At 37.1% G+C, this 25,667-nt stretch overlaps 1 protein-coding gene across 1 annotated transcript in view; it reads left to right on the top strand.

Annotated features, from left to right (window-relative positions):
- The window catches only part of CLINT1 (clathrin interactor 1), a 48,793-nt gene that overhangs the window by 15,070 nt on the left and 8,056 nt on the right, over positions 1 to 25,667 (top strand). Inside the window, exons 2-8 of the mRNA XM_084268761.1 lie at positions 10,880 to 10,984; positions 11,654 to 11,750; positions 13,266 to 13,374; positions 14,268 to 14,432; positions 17,415 to 17,589; positions 21,815 to 22,046; positions 22,475 to 22,556. Coding sequence (XP_084124887.1) covers positions 10,880 to 10,984; positions 11,654 to 11,750; positions 13,266 to 13,374; positions 14,268 to 14,432; positions 17,415 to 17,589; positions 21,815 to 22,046; positions 22,475 to 22,556 — 965 coding nt within the window. The remainder of the gene's footprint in view (positions 1 to 10,879; positions 10,985 to 11,653; positions 11,751 to 13,265; positions 13,375 to 14,267; positions 14,433 to 17,414; positions 17,590 to 21,814; positions 22,047 to 22,474; positions 22,557 to 25,667) is intronic.

Here is a 25,667-nt window from a genome sequence, read left to right as displayed (position 1 = left end):
TTAAAAGCTTCAGTGCCTGCATTGTTTAAACTTTAATCAGCCCTCCCTAGTGGAACAGCCAGCATGTGTTTAGAGTAATGCTTAATTTGTAATAACTTCAGAATTAGGGCAATGTTTTAATGGTACTCTGTTAGCAATGAAGGGGTAGCTGAAACTACAGGGATCATTAAGCACAATCCTTTAATGCTGGGGGTGTGTGGATTTTGGCAATATTGAACTCCGTATTATTGCATGCACAATCTTCTGTCCACACCAAATACTTTGTCAGTTGACAAGTATTTGAAATAATTATTTGAGTAAATAAAATTTGGATTATTGTCCAACTCAGTGTCACTAGTAACATTGAATCAATCTGTGCCATTCATAGGTGCAGTAACTACTAGGCAGTATTCCAGCTTTTCAGAGTAAAATCTCTTCTGTGTAACTATTCAGCTTAATAGGCTTCAAGCCTAGGTGTAGTGTTAGAAGATTGCCTTGACAAGTTACTGTGTTTCTGTAAACTTCGGACTGCTGTGTTCTTCATGGTGTCAGGAAACCCTGGTATGAGGACTTACAGTGAACTTGTTTCACGTGACTGAGTGAACGGTTAGAGCACAGAATTGCAGAAGCTTGAGGGGGGGCTTTTTCAAAGGAGTGGTGTCTTTTGGGGAGCGTGTTCAAGCACTGGTGGCACAGCTCTTGATACTGGAAACTTAAGATTGGTTTTGGGAGTAGGAGATGCTTTGTCTTAAGTGCAGAGGTCACTATGCAACATTCTGGAGGGTTTGGAGTGTCATGGCTACTGTTAGAATATTCTCTTTACTGTGAGGCTGGTTTTGGTTCCCCCTCCCCCCCATCTTCCTCTTCCATCCAACATTTTTCTCTGGTCAGAAGCAGGAAGTCTGAGGTAAACAAGTGGACTGAAGTTATACAGGTTCAAAGCTTGTTGAGTGTAGCTTCAACTTGTGCTGAAAACTTATACCCATTTCATTTCTTGTTTTGAAAGAAGGGTGAGAACTCAGTCGTCTTGTAAATACTTCTCTCAGCATTAAAATATTGTGCCCCAATCTTGGAGGCTTACTTGCTGGGAGTACTTGAGTCTCTTCTCTATTGGAGGTTCCTGTATGTGCATAAACTACTTCAGATGTGAGCTTGAATATCTTGAGTATCTTAATAATACTTTGTGTGTACAAAGAGGAAATTAGCTGCAGATTCAGCATGTGGCTTATGCAATATCATGAACACCTGAAAAGAGCTTTTTATTTTCAGGGAAAGTTACTCTTAAAGCTATATGAATGTAATGAATTACAAAGAAACATGGTTGATTAGAGGGTGTAAGCTTTGGGGAGAGTTTCAGTCTCTCTTCCCTCAAATAATGCATTTAAATTTTAGTTTTGTGTTATAATTGTCTAGCAGTGTTTATTTGGATTTCATTTTTTGTACTGATCTTTTATTAATATAAAACACTCTACAGAAAGTGTGCTTTTAATTAGATTTCTCTTGTTTTTTTTGCCCTGCTCAGCTAAACATGTTACCTGGCTGGATCACAAGTATCACAGAAATTAAAGATGTAGCATACATTGTGGTTCTCACTGAGTCTTGAATGAGGAAGTGCAATTTGACAGAATCCTGTAAAGAAATGTGGTTGTTATTTTAAAAATCATTGTGGCTTGTTTGTTACAGCAGAAAAAAACCCTGTGAAGTGTAAGGAGCAGGGTAGCAAAGTAAGTCAGAGAGAACTGGGTAAAAATAAATCTAGTCACGTGCTACATCGTGCATGGAGACCTCTTTAGTTCTCAGTAATGAAAGGTGAACCAAGATTTTTGTAATTCTACCACTTTTTTAACTATGTGGTTGTTATTGTTTACAGCTAATGTATTTAACTTTGAAAGCAATTAAATTCTCAGGAACAGGAGCTGTGAAGCAGTGACTTCAATGTGATAGGCCAGCTGTATCCTCAGCTGAGTGCAAGGAGACCGAAAACTTGCCACAGCAGTAACAGTGTTGCTTTTCTGTCTGAATCAAAGGCAGAGTTGCTGGTTTAGCATGTAACTAGCCCACAGAAGTGTCAAATGTTGCCGGAGAGGCAGCCTTTTTCTTTTAACTTGTTTGTGAAAGTGGTTTCCATGTGTAAGAGTAATTGGATTTGCCACAAGGAATGGTTTAGGTGTAATTGTACCCTAATTTCAACTTAAACTTGAACTAAGAAATGTAACATAACACTAACCCTGAAAAAGAATGAAAACTGTATTGTGGTGGTCTTACTGTGTAAGCTGAAAGCAAGTATTTTGATTCATTCTATTGCTGGTGTGTAACATTTATTTTGGTATTCACCTTTTAAAGAAGTAGGGTTTTTTTAAACCAACTCTTAATAAGCCTCCAGAAATGGAACTGTGGAAGTGTGTATTTGGAGTGAAGATAATCTAGTTGAAGATTAGTGGTTGCTAACTGAAGAATGTTAGGGTAGATCCTTAGATGCAAAATGTCCCATAAAGAATAGGGAAATAAATAAATGGGCCTGGAGTTTAAATCAAGAAAAGCTTTATACAGAGGTTGTACAAAACTGCAATTGATAATATTAACACAGCAAAATCCTCATTGCGTTTGAGAAGTTCGCAACCACGTGTTGCCACCCTACAACTCTTGAGAAATTAAGATCTTTAAAGCAGCCATGTATCTGTTGGTGTAAGCCACAAGGGGGATGGTTTTATATAAGAATATGAAAGTATTAACACTTACTGCAGGGAATTGGCAGTAGGAGAGATGAAATACCAGTCTTAAATCAACTGGGGGGGGGTGTTGTTCATTCCTTGCACAAGTATGCTTTAAAAGAGCCATGTAATTAGTTGCCTCATGTTCCAAACATCTGCAAAAACTACTTCAGCTGTAGCATAGCAATTACAAAAACATTAAGATTATAGCAAGCTGCAGTTGGGTAATTTTTTGAAGGGGGGGACACCTTTTAAAAGGGTGTGTAGTGGTGGTTTCTGTAAGTGAGAAATCTTTCAAGTTCTCTAACAGGCGTCAGTTTCATTCTAAAAGTCACTGTCCTTTTTGTAAGTGTGTGTGGTAGATTTGGAGTTATCTTGTTTACTAGCTAGTCTTTTGTGACTAGAAATTGTAAGGCACAGGAAATAGCTTTATAGTTCCTTCCTCCCACAAGTTGTAATTCATTTGTGGCCATCAGGATGTTTTTCTTGGCTTATCTCTTTCTGTGCAGTTTGCCTTGCACATCTGCCACATAAATTATGAAACAGTTAACATGAAAAGCTGAAAATGTATTTCAGATCCTACTGTACCGTAACGGAGATGGTATCGTTGGTCAGAAAGAGCATAATTGCAACTTGCTTAGAAGGTCTGTAATAATACCCAGTATTCATGTACTAAATTGGCTGGTGTCATATTTGTAATGCTTCTGAGTGGTGGCTTAAAAATAAGTAACTTCAAATGGTCAAGTATCAGCTAACATTGCACTGTTACCTCTGTGTAACCTGGGTATTTCACTAGGCATTTTGGCAGATGGGTACCCATCTGTTTCTTCTTTGAATGCGGACTGCTGGCTTCATGTTTGCTATCCATATGTTTCATCTGTAAGGCTCTAAATCTACGCTGCGTGTTTTATAACAAAAGTGACATTACTGACAGGACCAAAATGAAAATACATTAAGTTTCTTACATGTTTTTTAGCTGGTTTGTCTTCAAGCAAGGAGAGAGCTGCTGGCTGAGATCTTATCCAAGTTCACTGAGGGGAAGAGCAGCACGATCTTTATTTTAAAAGCAATTAATATGTTGTTCTTTGAATAATTGTTAGTAACATTAGATACATATATTCCTGAATGTCATTATATTGTTTGGGAAAACGGGGATAAATAATGTCTTATCTTCCTGTCCTCTGTCTCTGAACCAGTCTGCATGGTCAGCTTTCAAAGGTAGTGACAGACTGTCACAGGGCAGTGAAATCTGGCGCTGAAATGCATCTTTTTTCATTTGACTTTGTCTTAAATCCTTTCAGTTTCTTGAAACTTTAATCCCTCAGAGCTTGAAGGAAGCAATGTGAACAGAAGTAAGTGGAGTTAATATGATGCACCCTTTTGCGAGGCACTTCTTGCATGGTATGCTGGCCCCCACTGGTTTGGGAGGTGGTGCTGTGTGGATCAGGATTGCTGCTTTTTTAGCTCACCACTTCACATGCTCTGTCAAAAGTATTTCATACCCAGATGGATAAGTATTAAATGATTTTTTTAATTGGAAAAAATGTTTCTGGAAACTAATTAACAATTTAATAGATGCCAAGATACCCACACCTGGAAGTGGGGGAGATGTATCCTGTACTTGCATAACTTGTTTAGCTTTTTCAGTTATTGTGTTCTCTCAGTAGTTGAAAGTAACTTCTGCACACAATTTAAAAATACATAGTTTAATGTTAAGAAGTTGTTAACATTGTCAGAAACCCTTTCATTTATTTCCAGTCCTGCTTTACAGGAACCTTTTAATCTAGATACTAAAAATAGCTTAGATGCATGACTCCTAGAAGGTGAATGGTGGCAATAAGATAGTTTGTTCCCTCCCCTCCAACGGCTTCACCTTAAATGTATGTATGTCTGTGGGTGGGGGTCTTTTATATACCTCTGTATTGTTGAAATGTTATTAGGGTCTGGCTTATCTCCTCTCCAGATGTTGATGTTCACTTTGTTCATGCTGTTTTATAGTGCATTCATTGTGGTGTTTTGTTTTTTTTTTTTACAAAAAACCCCAACCCAACAAACCATGGATGCAGTCTCAAATGTCTGATAGCAAAGTTACATTATATATATGTTTGCCTTAAGTTGTCAGCCCCTGTACTGATTTTTGGGACCTTTGAAAGTGAATTGCTGCTGCTGTGCTTGGATAGTATTCCTAAAACATGCACCATGGATTAGGTGAACAATAGCTAGTGGGTCCATGTCTTCTCTGTAGTGGAAGACTGCTGACTGCTTAGCTGAAAGGGAGCAGACAACCCAACTGTTAGGAGAAAATCATTTGCTGGAAGACAAATCCAACACTTTACTGTAGGAACAGAGCATTAGCTCATGCTCCAGATGTAAGTTACTGCTGCCTTTGTTCAGAGGTTTACATTGAAGCTACCACTATGCTGGTAACAAACCATGCCATGATACAGCACTCCCATTCCTATCTATGCCTTTCCATAAAAGTTGTAGCAATGTTTAGATGGAGATATGCAAGATGAATAAATGAACCAGCTGCATATGTTCTTTCTTGTTCAGTTAAAGAAAACTTTCCTTATGCTGTAGTTTTAACAGTTTCTGAACTACTTATTTTTCAGATGCTATTTATGGTCCTTTCTGGTGGACCTTGCAATCTATTAATTTTTAAATCCAAGAAGCACAGCATAGAGCTGTGTGAGTGTATTTCTACTGGGTTTTGTCCGTGTGGACTTTAGAGGCTGCTTCTGTAACACTTCGCTGTGTCATCAAGTGACGTGATGAGATTTTGAGTCAGCTACATCTGCTGTATCGTGGACCAAATTTGAAGTTTGATTTGCTTTTCTTCCTTGTATATAAGGCATGGGAAACATGGAGAAGACTTTCTAAAAATAAGTAAACCGCTAACAAAATTACGGAAAGAATGAGATTAAAGTATTAGTGTGGGACTGCCCAATGAAAGGGTCGTGCTAAACACAAGCTATTTAAAAGGTAAAATTATGTGGTGTCTGGTTTGGCATCTTAAATATTTTTAACCTTTTGTTGTTTGTTTCTTGCAAGACTTTGGTACCACATTACATAGTGCTATACAGTAACAGGGGTCTGTTCTCTCCAGTTCATCCAGACCCCCCATAAGAGACTTGTTTTCTTTAAAAAAATATAATTTCTTCTATTTTAATAGCATTACTGATCAAGCTCTGTGTATGATAGACAAATGTGTGTAATGCATTTTTTTCTTCTGCACTTCATCTTTAAACAGATATTTGCAGAATGGTGTCTCATTGGAAACTGTTAATGGTGGCAAAATGTAGAAAGTTTTTCATCTCAGCTTTTAGTATTTTAGTGTTCCCAGTTGTAAAATTAAAAAAAGGAAAACAGAAGGTGCATAATCCAGTGGTGTCCTTGGAGTAATAGTTAAAGGCATAATATTATGCACATAGGAGTCCCATGTATACATGATATTGTAATTGGTTTGAAATATACATTGAAAAAAAATGTTAGCTGTGTAACTGGGTTTCTTGTTCCTGTTGCTCAGTCCCTCGGCTCAGTGGGCAGCTTCCCAGAGGTTTGAGAAGTTTCTAATTAGGCTTACCCTGTCCAATCCAATACCTTTATCATCACTATAAAGAAACTGTTGTAATGTACCCTCTCTGTGACTTCTGTTTATTTTAGTTTTCACAAGATTAGACGTGGCATTTCACAAATCTTCTGTGGATCTAATGTCCAGGATTGTACTTGTGTCCTCAGTGACACCACCCACATCAATAGCAACTCTAATCCTAATGGTGCTTTTAATGGAGTGGTCTGACTCTTGCCCCAGGGCATATTCAAGGCTTTTAAGTTGGTGCAGAAGCATTGACTAAGATCTGTTAGGTTTTCTGATTACTTAATATGTTTTAAAGTAAGTTCCATTCTGAATGGATGGATAGATATTTGTTATTCTTTCATTACATTTATTACCTTTAATGTATAAATACCTTCTTTTTCTCATGGCACTTGTTTTCCCTATTGCAGGTCTCCTATGCACATGCTGTTTAAAGGCTTCCGCATGTTTCAGACCTGCGGTTTGAGCATTAATGTGAAATGCTAAATGTACATGTTTGAGGATCTGAAACTCTTAGATGATGTTTCTCTCTAACACCAACTAAAGAATTTTACCTTGAATTACATGTTTGGGGTATACACAATACTTCCTTCCACCCCTCACACCCCTCTACTCCTCTCTTGCTTATCTTCTGGGGTTTTTAGCACACTATATGGTGCCTGGATCTGGATGGGAGCTTTATCAGATAGTTACAAATCTCAAAGTGTAACTTAGAACCAAATTTTAATATGTTTACAATGAGATTAATTACATTGTTTTTCTTTAAAAATACAGACGAAATTGTGGGTGTTTTTTTGACTATTTCATAGAATCATAGAATGGTCTGGGTTGGATGGGACCCCAGGGATCATAGAGCTTCAACCACCCTGCCACAGGCAGGGCCACCAACCTCAGGCCTGGATCTACACAAGGTTGCCCAGGGCCCCATTCAACCTGGCCTTGAACACCCCCAGGGACAGAGCATCCCCTACTCTGGGCAGCCTGTTCCAGCACCTCACCACTCTTTCTGTAAAAAAAACTTCCCCCTAATATCTAATCTAAACCTTCCTTCCTTTAGTTTTAATCCATTCCCCCTTGTCCTGCCACTGTCTATCCTTTTAAAAAGTTGAATCCCCTCCTGCTTATAAGCTCCCTTATTTCTTCCATGGCACATCTATTCAGTTTTTAAATATGTTAAAATACAGTTTATACAGTGCATATAAACTTGTAACTATTTAAGAGGAAGTGTCTTATTGTCTGTAGCCTGACATTATAAGATATTTATAACTATTACCTACTGGCTTCTCAGTAGCAACATCTATTTATTCATGTAGAAGAGTTTAGTCTCGGACTTGAGCTACCTATTCAGTGTTGCTATAAATTGTAGATGCAAACATTTCAAGTTGAATGTTGTCTTGCAAGAAATAAAAGTCTTAATGTTTTGCTGGCTGTCACCATGCTTACCCTTTCACAGAGATGTGACAGTGCCCTCTCTTGGCTTTTTAAAAGACATAATACTGAAATAATTTTTCAGAGGTACAATAAAGAGCAAACATTATCTGTTGTCACTAGTCTGGCTTACTAGGCTTAAATGTAAGACACAAACAGAAAAGAATGCAACAGTCTGTAATGTTAACATCAGCCCATTTCTTTACTGTGCCTTTATTTTGGATTTAATTTTCAAAATACATTTCTTGTGCTTGAGGTCTTTGTCCAGGTCAGAAGTTTCTGTAAATAAATGTGCTTGTCACAAGACTCCAGTTGTGCAGGGCTTCTTTGGAGGGGTTGGGGTAAATCCAGGTGCGTTCCCTCAGATGATAGGGTGTGTTACACTGACTGTGAAGACACTTTGTCAGTCTTGACTGCTGTACGTCCGTTTGTTTGCAAAGCTGAGTGTATCCATGCAATCCAGCACGATTCCCTGGAAGCAGCCCAGTATAAACTAATCAGAGAGCCCCCCCTGGTGTCTGAAAGTGTCCTCGGATATTAAATTTATATCAATCACAGGAAGTCTTGGCAATCAAGCTAGTCACTTTTTCCCTTCACATCTGGACGTAAATTATTTTTTTGTTGCAGAGGTCACAGGAATCATGGGTAGGGCATGGAACGAGGGCCATAGAAAACATGGGAAAGGAAGAATAAAACTCTATTTCCACCTTTTTAGAAATGGTTATTTTAAGTGACCTGGAATGATGCCAAACTATACAACAGTTGTTGGTGTGTTGGGCTTTTTTTTTTTTTCCTCTTTTTTCCTTGAAGTTTACATTTGTTGCTGAATTAAATTGAGGCTTAAAGATACTTTTGTTTTGGAATGCTTTGTGCCATTAGATCTCAGCTTGGCTTTTGTAAAGGATCTTTCTGCCAGTTGCTGAGAACAATAACTTTGCTGCACGATGATTTTAGGAGTAGAACATGTCTTTACTTTGAGGGGTTCGTCTTTCTCTTGGCATTACTTAATTTCCCTTGTTTCTCTTCCGTTTCCCCCTTTCACCCCGACACCACTTTAGCAATGCGCCTTCTGCCAGTTAATGCTCATATTTTCTATACATACACATGCACACATATATTTTACAGTAAGCTTGCATCTTTTCATGCGTTTTCCAATCTTAAATTCTTTGCTGTAAGAAATGAAGGAAATGCTTTGGTTTATGCTTCCCCCCTACTCCCCATCAAATCTCTCAAACAAGCGCTTGAGGAGGGGTTATAAAAACAACCAGAACCTTTCCACTCAAGCCCCTGCCTTCCCTCGCTTCGGACAAGGGAACTAGTGTGCTGAAAGCAGCAAAGCACTGAAGCTTGTAGCTTTGGGGTTGGGGGTTGGTTGGGTTTTTTTTAATGTTCTATGCATATGGGAACTAAAGATGGTATTAGTTTACATTTGTATGTATGGTAAAGAAAATGTAAGGAACAGGAGCTTGAGGTGCATTTAGCATAAATGAATTAAGTCCTTAATTACTGTTGTTCGTACTACTGCTGTGTTCCTACATGCTTTTTTTTAATATAGATAGGTTCTGTTAGCTTGCTGATTATTTATTCAGTCATGTAGCTTACACTCTCTTTAGACACAAAGTTGAATAAAATCATACATCAGAATCTGACAGCAGGAATTCTCATGCTGAGAATCCAAGATTAAGTCCAGGAGTTTTATTCTGTTTTAACAATTACCTTCTGTGTCCCCTTTCAGACTTAAGGGGATCTCATTCTTGTTTCTGCTGTTTATAACACTCAGTTCCAAGATCTTTGCTATCCTTATGCCAAATAAAATTGAACGAGTATTGCTTGAGTGCTGCTTTGTGCCAACTCCTCCCTGGACAGTGGGATGACTATTAAACATCTTGACTCTTCTGTTTAATTTATTTTATATTTCTATTCCTTTCAAGTTCAGAGGAGTATTTTAAGCTGCAAATGTTGTCTCCATATTGTACTGTAAAATCATTAGAGATTTCCTAGAGTTTAATCAGTTTGACTTTGTGGGATGGTTTATGTTGAATGCAGTCATCCTACTGGGATTTTTTTAAGCTACTGAAACCAGTTGTATGGTTTACTTTTAACAGTTAAGTAAACTTTCTGATACAATAGGTGTAAAGATGTACATTCCAAGCTATTTGAAGCACACTACCAAGTATGTAGGGAAAGTAGAAGCCACAAGGTTTCCTTTTAGGGATGCTTCATTACTGTTGTGTGCTGTGTTGCTCCATAACTAGACAGCTGTTTCCAAACATTCTCCTATGAATGATGTTTTGGGTCTGCTCCCTCACCTTAACACAATGATTCTCCTTGTATTTTATCAGATGCATCTGAATGCTTCTAGGGGCACAAGGAGGTTGCTGGGTTTATAGTTGAATATCACCAGTTTGAGACTAGTTAAAAAAACAAACAGTGCACTGACTATTTTAATATAACTGATATTGAAAAATTTCTTCCCTTTTCCAAATTAAATTTTTTGTGAACTCTTGTAGAGACAGCCTGAGCTCCTTATAGTATTTGGATTGCTTTAATTGTAATAGTGCTCTGCAGCTTTTCCTCTTTTGTTGTTTTACCTGAATTAAATCTATTCAAGCTACAAACCAGCATTTCTATTGAGTCTCAATTTAGTCTTCTGAGTTTTGGGTTTTTTATAATTTATATATTTTTTAAACTAATACCTATTTGGTACTCACCTTGAGTTTCTCTTGTAGGTAGCACTCATAATTAAAAAAAAAAAAAAGAATCTTTCTGGTTGAGTTATAAACCATCTTGCAAGTAACTGTGCACCATACATACCTATAAGCAAACCATATCTGGCTGGGGGAGCTTTCAGCTTTGACTCGAGTGGTTCAGTTTGGATTTTAATTTGACCAAAAGCCATTTTTACTGGACTGAATCCAACTGTAATGTAATCCCTAGTTTCTCATCTGTATTCTTGAAGACTAATAGAATAGTAAAACCTTCTTAAAGATAACTTAAATGTGTTGTATAGTGTCCTCAGGGTAACTTCTACACTAAAGATGTTTTCTTTCCCACCCTGTAGAGGTATCTCATTAAGTGAGATATGCACTAGTGTCATTATTAAGTTTTCATGTGTTTCTCAGTTTTGATGCTAATCTTCATGTGTGTTAATTTTTTTCCTTTGCAGCACCAATGTGGTTATGAATTATTCAGAAATAGAGTCTAAGGTTCGAGAAGCAACCAATGATGATCCATGGGGACCTTCAGGGCAGCTCATGGGAGAGATTGCCAAGTAAGTGATAATTTGGCGCAGTGATGAAGAAAAGAAAGGTGCATTTTATACAGGAATGTGAAATTTGCTGCTAAATCAACTCCAGTATGCTGACTGATAATGCTGAAAAGTTGGTGTGAATCAAGTCTTATTTTTTAATGCGTACTCTTATTACATATTGAAAGCTGTCAAACAAAAAATTAAGTCAAAGTATTAAAAAAATTCTTTAATTTTATTTATGTAGCCTCATAATTCTTTCAAGAACTATGACTTTTTTTTTTGGAGTGTTTATTTTCAAACTGCTTTCTTGTGACTTTTCCAAATAAAGAAAATATGTCAAATTCTTCCTTGAACTCTTTTATCTTAAAATGAATTTGAAGTTGCATGTTTGACTAGTTGCAGTGGTTATTAGGATACTTCATGTTAAACATTACTTTCTTTATAAATTAGCGAATGTTCTTTTAGTGCTTCAGATTTTTAGAATTACTCTTTTTCCTTTTGTAGTACTGGTATGTAAATTACTTCTATATGAGTAAGAAATAGGGATAGCTTTTTTTCTCTTGCAAAATCATAAAATTTGAGTGGGCTTAGATCAAGCCTGCCATCTACTGTCAGCCCTGAGTTTTAACAAGCTGTTGTGACAAACCACGGAGAACAAAATTTCTTTTCTCCTTTTGTTTCATTCTTTAGGGCCACATTTATGTATGAACAGTTTCCAGAACTTATGAACATGCTTTGGACTCGAATGCTGAAAGACAATAAAAAGAACTGGAGGAGAGTTTATAAGGTGTGTATGTAATAGGAGCTGGTAGTATTCAAGACTGTCTTGGTCTACAAAGGACATGATTCTTGTTGCTAGCACAATGTTCCGATGTGGTAGTGTGTTATTAAGGTACTGCTGTACCACTCCACTAGCAACCTATAATTTCTTTCCTAACTATATGCTTTATAATTCCATTACTGAAGTCAAATATATCTTTCAAATGCTCTATATGGAAAATATTAAAAAAATTCTGGTTTTAGGTGTCTAAGATGCTCCTTAACAAGCTAAATAGAGTAATTTCATTTTGCTGATACTAATGTATTGGAGTAGCATTCACATTTTGAATCTACCCAGAGGAGTTGTTACGGTGTTCTGTGAGAAGTAGATGGTAAGTTATTGTGCTACCAGGAAAATGTTTCTGAAGGAATTCAAGAATAACTGCAACAAAATAGAAACTAATCCTAATTTTCTGCCAATTCAGAATTCTCTAAAAATTGCAGTTTAGCTTTCAGTGGACCAAACTTTCTTGCAGATCTTATCGTATGAGGCTTTTATGTCTTGAGCTTCGGAAAAAAATCCTGGATCATTTGCATTTTCCTTGTCTTTAGCTAATTAGTATGGTGCAGAAACTTTTTGCTTAAGATTATATCATGCTACACTTAAAGTAGTGTTCAGTGTTTGCTGAATTATGCAAATATAACCTCATTTTTTAACAATCGATATATTAGACTAGCTTATATCTTGTTTTCTTGATGCAAGGATCATAACAAGACAGAATTAATTCCAAGGCATGGTTTGTGCTTTTCACAGGTGCTTGATGCTTTGTATTCATAGTAATTGTTTTCCCTGAAGTACAATATAAATTAATATTTAATGCTATCCCACATAACTACTTAATGTTATAAAGACTGCTTGGAATTGCTTATCAGGTTTGGATAGGTTGAAATATAATGATAGCTTTAGCTGATAAAGGAACTGCTTTGGAGAAAGTGCATTTATTTTTTTTCTAGATAGAGATCCTCAGCATAAGGAATTGCAGTTAAAGTATTATTTAAACTTAGTTTGTTTTGTCACTTGCTTAAAATTGTCCTGAAGTGCAGTTTTGTATATCTGTTGCATCCTGATGAAGGCTGCTTGTATTTCTGTAGGAGTTCTTTCTCAGTGAAACCTTGGGAAAATTGTGAACAAAAGAGGCAAAAGAAATTGCTTCGTTTAGCAGGGTTAACTTCTTTCTCTTAAATGGCTAGTGCTGTCTTTTAAAATAAGCAGTAGCTGATGGAAGTAACTACTTGTGATGTAGTATTAACAAATTACAAGTTGACAAATACAGTTTTGATATTCTAAAGATGAAAAGGTGCATGTGGGGAGAATGTTGTTTCAACGTGAACCCATATTATAAGCATTTATTTAAAAGGGGAATGTCTTATTACTTACTAATTTGGGGAGGGGGTAGATTTGGCTTTCTATATGTTTGGCTGGGTTTTTTTTTTAAATAGAGCTTTTGTTCATGCAATCATAAAGTGCTTTGTATTTTTATAGTCTTTGCTGCTCCTAGCTTACCTCATAAGGAATGGATCAGAGCGTGTTGTTACAAGTGCCAGAGAACACATTTATGATTTGCGATCCCTGGAAAATTACCACTTTGTAGGTGAGCAATAGAAAAATCTTATAAGCAAATTAAAACAGTAGTTGGAGTTGTCAGTCACCTGAACCAGCTTAGAAGCTTCCCCAGTCTAATTAGAATGTGACTGTTGCCAGTTGTGTGAAGAGTGCAGAATCCAAGACGTGGGACCCTAGAGTATTAATTAGTGAAGACAAGAACTTGCAGAAAAGACTGGCTAATAACAACAGAACCAACACAACATGAGTGTTCGGGTTTATATTAAAATATGCACTAGAGACTGGTCCCCTGTGGTGTCCGTAAAGGAATAGCTTTAATCATATGGGAAGAAAAGGTTAGAGCTCCAAAACACACACATCTGTTTGAAGCTGGGGTTTTTTCCTCCCACCAAATAATATTTACAGTGCAAAGGCAGCAAGGCCAGTGTGTGTTTTGAATGTGAAAAAGGCTGGGAAAGGAGCCCGTTTAGCTTGCAGTATATCCCAAATGAAAGCAATTCTTTAAAAAAAAAAAATCAGTTTTGCAATATGAGTTCTTGCAATTAAACTTGCAAAAACACTGCTAAAAAGACTAAGGAGAAGGGGTTATATTTTGCAGGGTTAAAACTGTTGGAGTGGGGAATATAATTTCTATCTCAGTCTTTGTTAATATTTTTGATGTTTCAGCAGCAGTGTGATGCTTCCAAATAAACCAGTCAGTGAAAACTATCTTTTATCTAAGGATGAAAATTTGTCAAGAAACAAAATACTTGGTCCCTTTTACACAAATGCAGTGGACCTTAGTAGTCTTAAGATCTGTCTCTGACTGCTAGGTTCATAATTCAGTTTTTTTCAGTTTGATGTTCAGTATTGCTGTCTCTGATATTTTATTTTTCCTTCCCCCCCTTCTTCCATCCTTCATATCTATCCTGCATTACTTAGATGAAAATGGCAAAGACCAAGGTATAAACATACGCCAGAAGGTAAAAGAAATGGTTGAATTTGCTCAAGATGATGATCGACTTCGGGAAGAGAGGAAGAAAGCAAAGAAGAACAAAGACAAATATATTGGTGTTTCTTCAGACAGTGTTGGAGGGTTCAGATACAGTGAGTACTAGGCTCTCTTGGTCAAAGATTGATAATCTTGACTTTTAACTTGGCTTAGGTAACACAGATAACTTAAGAAATTTCTAACATGCTCCTTCAGTTGCTTTTTCTTTATATTTCTTCAATTGCTTCCCCCCATCTGCAAATTTAAATGACTTCAAAAATCTTTAATCTTTTTTTAGATAATAAGCTAATAAGAATTCTACTTAAAAAAATTACATTAATGCACTGGTTTAGCCAAACTTACCTGTTTTGTGTTTACTCATGGGCAGGGTCTCATTCTGAAATGAGTGCTGTGTAGCAGAAGTAGATAGATAAATGCCCTTGTTTGTCAGGGTTTTGTAGGCTTCAAAGAAAAAAAAAAAAAGTGATGGTACTTTTCCTCCCAGCACAGCAGAAGAATTGCTTCACCTAATCCTGCTGATCTCCTGTAGAAGCATTGGTTAATTTGGGTTAGGGCTTTCAGGGTACTAATAATGTTTGGGTGAAACAATGCAGATACACACTGTAACACTCTTTGGTTTCCCAAGTAATGCTGTTTGGACACTTGAAAGAAAGATACGTGTATATTATCTCTATGGATTCCAATGTCTGTCATATCTGACTTTAAATGTATGCACTAAGTACCTCATAAGCGATGAAGCTCATGTGTTAGGAGTTTACTAATACAGTTGTTACTGTCTCAGTTGATGTGTTTTTAAAATCTTGCTTGATTAGTACTGTAGGTCCCATATGCTTTTCAGAGGGCTCCCAGAGGTAATACCAAAATTACTTTGTGTAGACATACTGGGCTTGCAGCTGGATGGTGGCTGCATGGCATGGCAGACCTGTATGCAAGGATGGAAGCTTGGTGCACTGGTGCTCATCCCTAAATTGTAGGGAATTGCAGTTGTCAGTGAAGTTAATACCAGAAAGGAAGTTCTAAACTTTTAATTTAAAAAAATTGTGTATTGTATATTAAAAAAAGAATGCTCAAGTAATCCTTGATAAAAGTACTCCCTCAAAAAAAAATCAGAAAACCTGCCTTCAGGTCTTCAAAAGTCAAAATTCTGAAAACTAAAGCATCTGGTTATCATGAATCTCAGGTGGCATTACAGGGTGCCAGTCGTATATCCTTCTTGGGATATTATTATATTCTTTTAGGATTTTGCTACCTTCTTGGAATCCTGGTGATTTTCTTCTTAGGAAGTACTTATGAGTCACTGCGTTTGTACTTGTCCCTCTGTTCGTTCACTAAGCTTATCTTTTGATTGCTGTGTACTGAGTCGTGATCTATCCCTGTATGCTGGGTGGAAGTCGTTCTCCACATGCTTTTTAGTTATCATTCAAGTTTTTTAACTGAAAGGACTGTCTCCTTTGTCTTGGTTAATTTTTATGGTAAATGATGCTTAATTATCCCTTTAGTTGAGTAAAGTAATAAAAAAAAACCTTTGTAGTGGCAGAAATCAAACTTTTCCCAGATCAAACTTATACTCTAAAAGATTCTAGTTACTCAAATATAAAATGCTTTTATTTTCAGAGTTTTCCTTAGTTACTTTTGTCCTGTAAATACCAAGCTCTTGATTTTTTTATTTTAAAATTCCTATTGCACAAGGAAACCTTCTAATGGAATCTACATTAAAGTGCTTGAGAGCCTGACACAAATTGAAACAAGGCCATTTTATTCTCCTGCAAAATTTAACAGTAGTACATTTCTCAGCAATTTCTCCTGCAATGATAAAGGTCTCACTGAGGATCTCACTGATTTGTAACAGGTTCTCTACTTTTGAAAAGGTTTGTCTATCCTTTATGGATCCAAATATCACTGGAGGCTTGCCCTTCTCTCTTCAGTAACAAAATATATTCTCTAGTGTATGGTGGTGTAGGACAGACACAACTCAAATTTTGCACCTTGTAGTAGTGGAATTCATCATTTTCTTTTTAATAAAAATGTCTTAATTGACTAAATCTTGAATGTTAGCTGATCTGCAATATAATATGTAACTCGAAGTATGAATTTTTCATCATTCTTCCTGCTACTCAGTTTTATAAATATAGAATGTTTGTCTAAGTGTTGTCTATAAATTGTCCTGCATTGGTTTGGTTTATATACCTATATTTTCAGCAGAAGGTCTGATTTAAGATCACAAACCAAGTTAGTAAAACGTGCTGTATTTTTGGCAGTTAACTCTTTGTTAAAATGTAAGTGGTGTGTTTTCTTCTAAACTCAGGTTGGCTGTGTGTGTATAAATAATCCCAGCTTTAAGGTTTTTTAAAAAAAAGCTTTCTTAGTGAGATGGTACAGCAAATGTTCTTCTTTGGAAGCTATGATACCAGTATGGGGGTCTTGAATAATTAATGAGAAAAACTTTTTGATTTCTTGAGTGTTGAGTAAAGATGTTCAGAGTATTCAGTGGCTGCTGGAAAAGTGAGTTGCTTTACTGCTACTTTTTTCATGCCCTTTTAAAGGAATTTTTTTGTTCATCAAGTGTGAAAAAGAACAGAAAGTTATCCTGCATTGCACACTTCAGTCTGTCAGTATTTTGGTATTAACACTGTTTTGTGTTGATGAATGCTGTTGATTTACTCCTGAGCACACAGCTTGGCCAAGAATGGAATTTCATGCAGTAAGTGACTGTTAAAAACTGGCACATCCCATTTCTCAGAAGCTACTTAAGCAGCCAGGGTTGATTGTACCTCTTGCACTTCTCCAGCAGTCCGACAGTGTCCTGATGTGCTGTGAGGTGCATTAAGACTGTGTCATTGTCATAAACAAAAGTCTTTCAATCTGCATTCCTGCCACTTAGTGATTGGCATTACATGCTGTGCCTTGCTGTAGTAATGTTGATTCAGCGCCATGGGAGCTTTCAGTTTGCATCAAAAACTTGTAAGGCTTATGTATGTAGGGCAGGGGGCTTGAGAGTGATTCCATAAGACCACAGGCATTTATTTTTTTTCTGTTATCTCACATTATGTTATTTCTTATCTTAATGCCTTACACAGGTGAAAGATACGATCCTGAGCCCAAGTCAAAATGGGATGAAGAATGGGATAAAAAACCATCTTTTCCATTCAGCGATAAGTTAGGTGAGCTAAGTGACAAAATTGGAAGCACGATTGATGACACCATCAGCAAGTTCCGAAGGAAAGATAGAGAAGACTCTCCTGAAAGGTGCAGGTACTACAGTTATTTTCAGATTAATTTATTCTCTGAAATATGCTGTTATAAAGCTCTTTGACACTGCTTATTATTAGTTACAGCACTTTGCCATTCTTTTTCTCTGTGTAGAAGCATGTTTGATTCAGTACTTGCTTCATGGACTTCTTACACAGGTCCTACTGGCAACAGGGACGAACTCTCTCAGTAGTTTGCTTCTGGCAAAGCACGGAATTTGGCTGAAACCTCCTAAGTTTTTCCTAATCACACCAATTTAGTGGTGTTCCTTCCAGCAGTTACTTGAAGCTGACATTTAACACTACAGTTCTCTGAATACTGATGTGATAGAGGGAGATCTAAAATTGCCTAGATCTGCCTTGTCACAGTCCTCCTTCCCTGAGTGGATATTGGGAAGAACAGATTGCAAGTAACTTATTTCAATATTCCAAAGGAAATAAAAGTCAAATCAGTTGAACCTTCTTGAGAAACTTGTGGTATTTAATATCTGGCCTCTACATTTATTTATTTATTTTTAGTAAGGAGGAAAACCTACCCTGCTCTGCCATCACACTTCAGTAGGTGAATTTTGCTATCTAGAGATCAATTTCATACTTAACAGAATCTGAAATTGCTGTAGGGAAGGTATTCAAATGTATTGAAATAACTTCCTTTTGGTAAACAGCTTAAAATTAAAATTTGAACAGAAATTTGACTAGTTTTTTTACAGGAATATCTTCAAATACATTCACACACACTTTTACCTATATGCCTGCAATTTTACACCCATGTATTACAAAATTCAAACAACTTGTCATGGAAACAAAAGTAATTCTAACAGTAGCATTTCTGAGGAGAAAAAAAAAAGCGTTGTGGTCATCTTGCTAAGGTATTAATAGGTCTTAAAAATGGTTTTCTTCACACATCAGGGTTCCCTCTTAGAACTATCACTAATCTACAAAGAGAAGGGTTCAGATTCTGATTTAACAATGGTATATTGCTGCATATTTTTTGTATTTGCCTTTCAAAAGTGACTCATCCCATGATGCCTGTGAAGCTCACTATCCACATCTCACCTAAAGGATGTACAGCAAACATTTTTAAAACCTTATTTTCTTTGTTTTATGTCTGCATGGCTCTCCGTCTCTTGTGTTTATATAAATTCTGTCACCTTCCAGTGTTTTAGACAGTCCTTTCTGCAGTCTAATATTTATAAAAATCAGCATATTTTGATGACTTATTGTGCATCTCTACCCCAAGTTACATTGTTCTTTTTGAATGACTAATTGTAGCTTTCATTTTTGCTTTGGTCTTGTAATGCTTGTCCCTTCTTTTATTGTACCCTTCCATTTTTTTGTACACGTGAGATGGAGTATTTCTCTTGGAGTTTATGAAAGTAATAAGCTCATGATGAAATAAGAGGAGGAATTTTTGGGGGATGTACGTGAGTAAAACCAATTTGGTGTAGTTGTTGGTTATCCTGCCCTAAGAAGGGATCCAGGTTGCAGCAGTGTGGCTTCTCTAACATTACTTTGGCTAATAAAAAGCTAGTAGTCTGCACAGAAGAAGAAAATAAAATTACTGAGGTAAACAAAAACTGAACCTGTGGTATAGCTGGCTTGAGTTTACAATAGATTTCAGTGAAACTACAGTTCACATAGATGACTCTGGAGAAGCCTACTCTGCTTTTTTCTTTAGAAGAAAACTGTTAGTACTGCTGTGGGGGAATTGGATTCTTTTTTTGCCAGTAATATATCCCCTTGGAAGTCAAGATGACCAGAAACAGTACCCCACGGGGTGAGAGAACCTCCAGTTTTCCTTCACAGTGCTTGTTAGCTCTTGTGTCTTGGCCGAACAGACCAATTGCTGCCTTGTATATATCCTTGTTTACTGAAGTCTTATCTTCTAAATTACCTGCACATATACAGAGGCCCATTTGAAACATTGCACTTTTACATAAAATTCTCAAGCTCTGTCCATCTCTCTCTCCAGTATTCAGAAAGTTGATGCAGGTAACAATGGAACAGAAGAAAAACTTCTGGTGTTCCTGTAAATGGATGCAACAACCATGTAAAGAATTACATTTGTAGTAGGGTATAATAAAGATAGTCTCAAACTATCAGTGAACTATTTTATTGCTTTAAGGAATATTGTTCAAAAAAACCCTACCATGAAAACCTCAAGGCAAAGAAAAAGGCTCTGTATCCATACTTTGGTTTCTGGAAGTTGCAACCATGTACTTACTTGCTTTGCAGAATTTTTGTTTTTTAAATTATTTAGTGCAATGCTAACTGTAATTCTTATTTTTAAGTTCATTCTGCAATTCTCAGATGAAGCACTGCAATCTTACTATTCAGAGCACAGTAAACACACTTTAAGAGAACATAATTCTGTAACGTTTCCTTTTTTTTTTTAACATGACCATTAAAGAAAAATAAAAAAGATCTCTTGAGAGAGTTTGGAAGGCAGTACAGATTGTCATAGAAAACTGGATATTGTAATATTTGTCCTGTTTTCTGGCATGTATGTTTAATTTCTTTTCTCAAAAGCTTTTAGACATTTACTTTTCTATAGATCACCAGAGACTCACTTTTTTCATTCTTACATTAGAGAGATTAATCTGTAACAGCTCAGAAGCAATAACATTATTGATCAGACTATGATGGCTGTCAATCACTTCCTCAACCCACAGAATGTGTATATGGACTAGGGTGGACTCTGTAGCAATTACAAGAAGTTCATTGCAGTGGGTTTTAAGAGTCTGAGTTGTAGTTGAGATTGTCCCAGGTTTGGATACTTTCAACATGCTTCTAAAAGGCAACATCATCCCCGCTCCTACGAGGCTTTTAGGATGGGTGTACCTAGTGTACTATGTCTGCTCTGGGGGCTTGTATTAAAATCCTGATGTCACAAATGAAAATGTGGTTGGTGGTCTCCTCTGACATGTTCGTGCCCATTGGTGGGCTGTCTGCAGAACTGGAACAGTTGTCTGATGTTGCCAGTCAGGGTTGGAGTGCCTTGGAAGGGTAAGGTAAGGTGATGTGGGTTGAGCTAGCTTGTCTCTAAGGCTGACTCAAACAAATGCCAAGAGTCACTAGGTTGGCCAGCAGCAATTACATTTTTCTTTTAAAACTAAAAAAATTGAAAGAAGGGAATGAACACTTCTATTTACTGATGTTAATGAATTGAGCCATCCCCAGTGGTGAGTAGGTAATATGCATAGAGGAAATGCCACATGCAATGTATTCCAAAAAGCCCGCTATTGTTAGCAGAGAACAAAGGCTACCCTCCAGAGTATATTGCAGTTACTGTCATATTCCTACTGACAAAGGGATAGTCTTTCTTAAATTTTGCAATTTTAGTATTCTAATGCATTATTAAAATATAAAAAACATCCACTTTCAACTATGTTGCTAAGGGAATTACTATTTCAAAATAGGTTTCAATATATTTAATCTTTCTCTGCAGCAATTTCCACTGTTATGTACAAATCTTACCTTGATAACAGGCAACACAACTGTTGGTGGGGGGCAATTGGCTTGTTTGTGAAAGACTTAAAATATAAAAGTAGAAAATGTAAGAGATTAAACAAATATTACACAGTGATCTCAAAGTTTTTGCCTAAAATGGTGATACTTGTTCTTTTACATTTAAAGATTAAATGTGTGTTGTTTGATAGAAAATGAATGGTATCTTTGCATTGCACAGTTCTGTAAACATACTTTTTTTCCCCCACAAGCTTTTTAAAGAGTTTAAAAGCTTGTTTCTCCGAAAGGGAAATGAGTTGAAATAGGAATGGAATTCTTGAAATCTGAAAGATAGTACCAGTATCTGGTTCGCTGCTTTCTGTCTCTTGATGCAAGTACTGTGCAGACCTGCCAACTTAACTTTTTGTTGCTGAAGTGTTACATAATGTGTGGGGGAGTTCCTGTCAGAAGGTAATTAAATGTACCGGATTTAAACACCAATTTCCTATTATCCTTTGCTGTGGACTTGCAGTTAATGTTTAACAAAATAACCTGCTTTTCTTCCTCACTTTATGCAATAGGTGCAATATGCTGTGTTAAGTAGAAGTCTTTAACTCTTACATAATGCATCTTCCTCAGATGCAGGAAAAAGCACTATTGTTATTATGAATCATCACTGCCAGGAACTGCAGTAACCAAAACTCTTGTGGCTGAAGCCAGATGTCCAGCCAAGTCACAGAGGAGCCCATGGTGAATGGTATCTTGTACTTTTGTTTTTCTAGCGACAGTGATGATGAAAAGTCAAGAAGAGGCAAATCTCCCAAAGCTGAATTTAAAGATGAAGAGGAGACTGTGACAACAAAACACATTCATATTACACAAGCTACAGAAACTACCACCATCACACACAAACGGACAGCGAATCCTTCAAGAACCATTGACTTGGGAGCAGCCGCCCATTATACAGGCGATAAAGCAAGTCCAGAACAGACTGTTGCTGCTCAGCCAGCAAAGGTGAGACAGCATCTCACAACAAAATAGGACTTTGGGGAAAAGGTTCCTTCTAACCTCTGAGGCACTTACTGGTTTGGGATAGAATTTTGCAGCCTTCTAAGGAACTATAATTTAATTACAGTTTAATTACAGAATGCTTTCTTCTGTGATTGTTTTGAGATGTAGAATTTTTAAAATCTGGTCATCATCATGTTTTACTCTCTTCAGGAAAGCAAAGATAAAATTGTGGGCTGAAGTGTGAGGGGTTCTCTGAACCTGCACACTTACTGTTATCAGGGGGAAAAAAATAAAGCTGCTAGCTGGTCACTAATTGAAACGTAACTTGTTGGCTTCAAAAAGCACCCAAAAATCACAGAAAACTTCTCAGTGTCACTTCAGGTGAGTGATAATATCATGAGGTGAGATCTGTTGTGTGGTTTCTTCTTCAGGCTTCTGCACCCTCTGGCAGCAAGTCATCTAATGACCTGGTTGACCTGTTGTTTGATGGAGCTAGCCAGCCAGTTTCAACAGGTAGGCACATTTCAGCTTTATTTTCTTAATGCATATCTTTAAATATTTCTGGGGATAAGCTTGTTTGTTATATAGAGTAGTAGATAAATTGAGAAATGAATACTGAAAAAACCCTTAGAGTTCCCCAGAACCTTTTCTGGCAGGGTACTGTATGTGCTATTTCATGGGACTAATAAATGCTACCGGCATGAAGATTAACTGCCAGATCAGTCTGTCAGAAACTGTATGTGTAATGCAGTTAATTATAAATAACTCTAAAAGCAAGTGCAATTCATATCCAAGCATTTCTCGTAGAGCAATTCAAAGGCTAGGCAGCTGGAGATGGATGATCTTCATATAAGCTTTTATGTAAAGTATATGGCTAACTTGTTTCTTTATCTTATTTTGTCTTGGCATTTGGTTGATCCCAAACCTAATACCAAAAAGAAATTGCTACCTACAAGTAAAATTATTCCTTGTAAAACATGTCCCTTCACTCTAAATGTGTAGTTGACTTAAGTCTGTTAACTTTCGTATGGACTTACCCTTACTCTCTCAAAATGCAGTTTCTTTTTTAGGAGTGTGTTAAATTTCAGTGCATTGCTTATAGCATTGGTAGAGAAGTTCAGGGGTTTGGTGGCTTGCTTTCCAGAGCCTAAATCTTTGGACTTATCAATGTTAATATTTATTGACAGCTTTGGCTGGCATAGAGTAGATAAAAGACTTCCATGTGGATGTGGTCTAGTGGCACAGTTGAGCGTTAACTGTGGGCAGATTTTTTGTTTAAAGATCACTTTGAATAGCAAATAAAGTAAGAGCATGCGACTTTTTCATAGACTAGAAACCTTTGGTGTAACTTCTCTCTGTTATAAGAAAGCTGCTTCTCTTATTACATATGGGATCTTATTCACATTGTAGAAACGTACGTGTATATCTCAGGGACAACTGATACTTGTCTCCAGCCTTTGTTTTAAAGGCTGTGTAAAATCAATGAGGCTGTACCAAAAAAAGTCAGCCTGGAGCAGCTGGGGGCCCACACATGTGGCAGGGTGGCTGCATTTGTGCATCTGTAAAGGCTTCTCTCACCCACCTCCATCTGATGTTATGCCACTTCTGGGTGTATTGTAGTGGGAACCCCTGTAATATGACATTCTAAGTGTTTTTATTGGAATGTATGAGCCAAACAAGTATTACAAGTGCCCTGTGACACAATTCCTTTCATCACCAGCCTACCAAAATGCTACCTCTCTAAGTATTTAATAGGACATACAATACATCAAAAATCTCTTAGAGGGGAGGAAAATCAACATGGCTATTTTTAGTACTGGAGATATGTCGTCTTTCTTGTAGATCTTTAAGGATTTAAGGAATAACTTATTTTGCATCATTTTCTATTTTATTAATGTCATATTCAAAGGTGTTCTTTGTATGTTGGTGTTAGCACAGCTCTGTGGAATTTTAGGATCCTCAGTCAGAACCACTGCCCCAAATCAACGCTGAAACACTTTCCTATCCAGTTCTTATGGGAAAGGAGATTAGAGCCTTTTGGGGAGTTTGTTTATATATGTGCCTGTGTATGTTTTTGGTTTTATGTATAAAAATAAGATCATGTTGAGAATAGATGTTTCCACTCCAAATTGAGCCTTCCTGTATTTCAAACAGAGCTATGGCAGCTTCCATATTACACTGTATTTGAATCTTTCATCAGTTTGGTTCTTTGCTGTGTGGTAAGCCTGCCTTTTTTCTTTATGCCTTTTTCTTCCTTTTCCATTTAGAAATGGTGTTGAGAAGAGGCATATTACCAGCTGGTCCTGCTAAATAACCTCTTTGCTGACCTAGGAAGGCAGATGGAAAGGGTTCATTTGTAGTGACAGATCTCGCATGGGAATCTTTGAGGATAACTCATGTTGAGAAGATTAGCACTGTCCTTCACGTGCAGGTCACTTCTTATGACCACTGTTCCTTGCAGCACAGGGTGTGGGAACATTCCCAGTGTCAGGCAAGACAGAGGGAAAGGGTCAAACGCAGCCTTTGATCTGTCCTGTGAAGGAACTGGCAGGGAAGTCGTGTGAATGCAGGGAACATAGAATTTGCTTATCTGTGTATTTTCAGGTGCAGAGATGTGGAGGAAGGTTGGTGAGGCTTGAGGGGGTTGCACGTTAAAGCAACACAATCTGTGCATGAGGCAGGCAGTTAGATACTATGAAGGAGCAATCTGTTTGAAAAGACGTGGAATCTGTGGTTAGACCTGTTGGAAGTAGGATTTTTAGTGTTACTGGAGATGAGATTCTTTAATCTTAGCTGGTGATACCCTTCTGTAGAGAGTTAATGCATTCAGTTTGAACTTTACCACCTTTCTTTGGAACTCTGTTTTGTTTGAAAACAGGCAATTGTGGTGGAAGAAAAGTTGATTTGACTGAAATTGTGAAGGGGTTATTTTGGGTTTGAACCTAGTTCTGTTTTTAAAATCAAATTAATCCCCAGATATTTTCTCAGACAGCCAAGGGATAATAGGCGTAGCATGAGAGCATTGATTATTCTTTCTTGAGGATATGGTTGAGGGTTGTCATCTTTGTTGCCTGTTCTGATACAAACTCTCAAACCATTAACCTGCTCTAAACTCTGTGAGGACACACATGATGAAAAAAATTAATGTGAAAATGTTTTAATAGGCAGAGTAAACGTGATCAGAACAGGTTTTCAGCCTGATATTTCAGTGGCTCATCTTACCAGTTTGTATTCTCAGGTTGCAGTCAATATAAAGCTTGTATATAAACTTATGTAAGATTGATTATTGGACCACTTCAGAATTTGTGTTGAGGAAATTTCTTTAACTTTGTGTGAAATCTCCCTCTTGAAAAGGCAGTAAAAGGATTTCAGTAGTGCTGTATTTCTGGAAATCCAGACACCATCCTTGCATCCCTTATGTCTTAGATCATACGTTACACGGTCGGCAAGAAAAGACATTTCCCCTTGGAAGAACAGTCGCCTTCCCAGTGATGTCTCCAGTAAAATATCATTAAAAAGAAATATAAGTACACATGTATTAGAAAGTGAATGGTTCCTTTTATTACTGCTAGCCATTTATTAAAAAGGAGATGGTTCTAGTTTAATTAACCCAGTTGAGAGTAG

This window comes from Gallinula chloropus, assembly GCF_964237585.1.
Source record: "Gallinula chloropus genome assembly, chromosome: 10".
NCBI classification, from domain to species: Eukaryota; Metazoa; Chordata; class Aves; order Gruiformes; family Rallidae; genus Gallinula; species Gallinula chloropus.
Note: the sequence above shows the minus strand (reverse complement) of the source record. Positions and strands in the feature narration are given on the sequence as shown.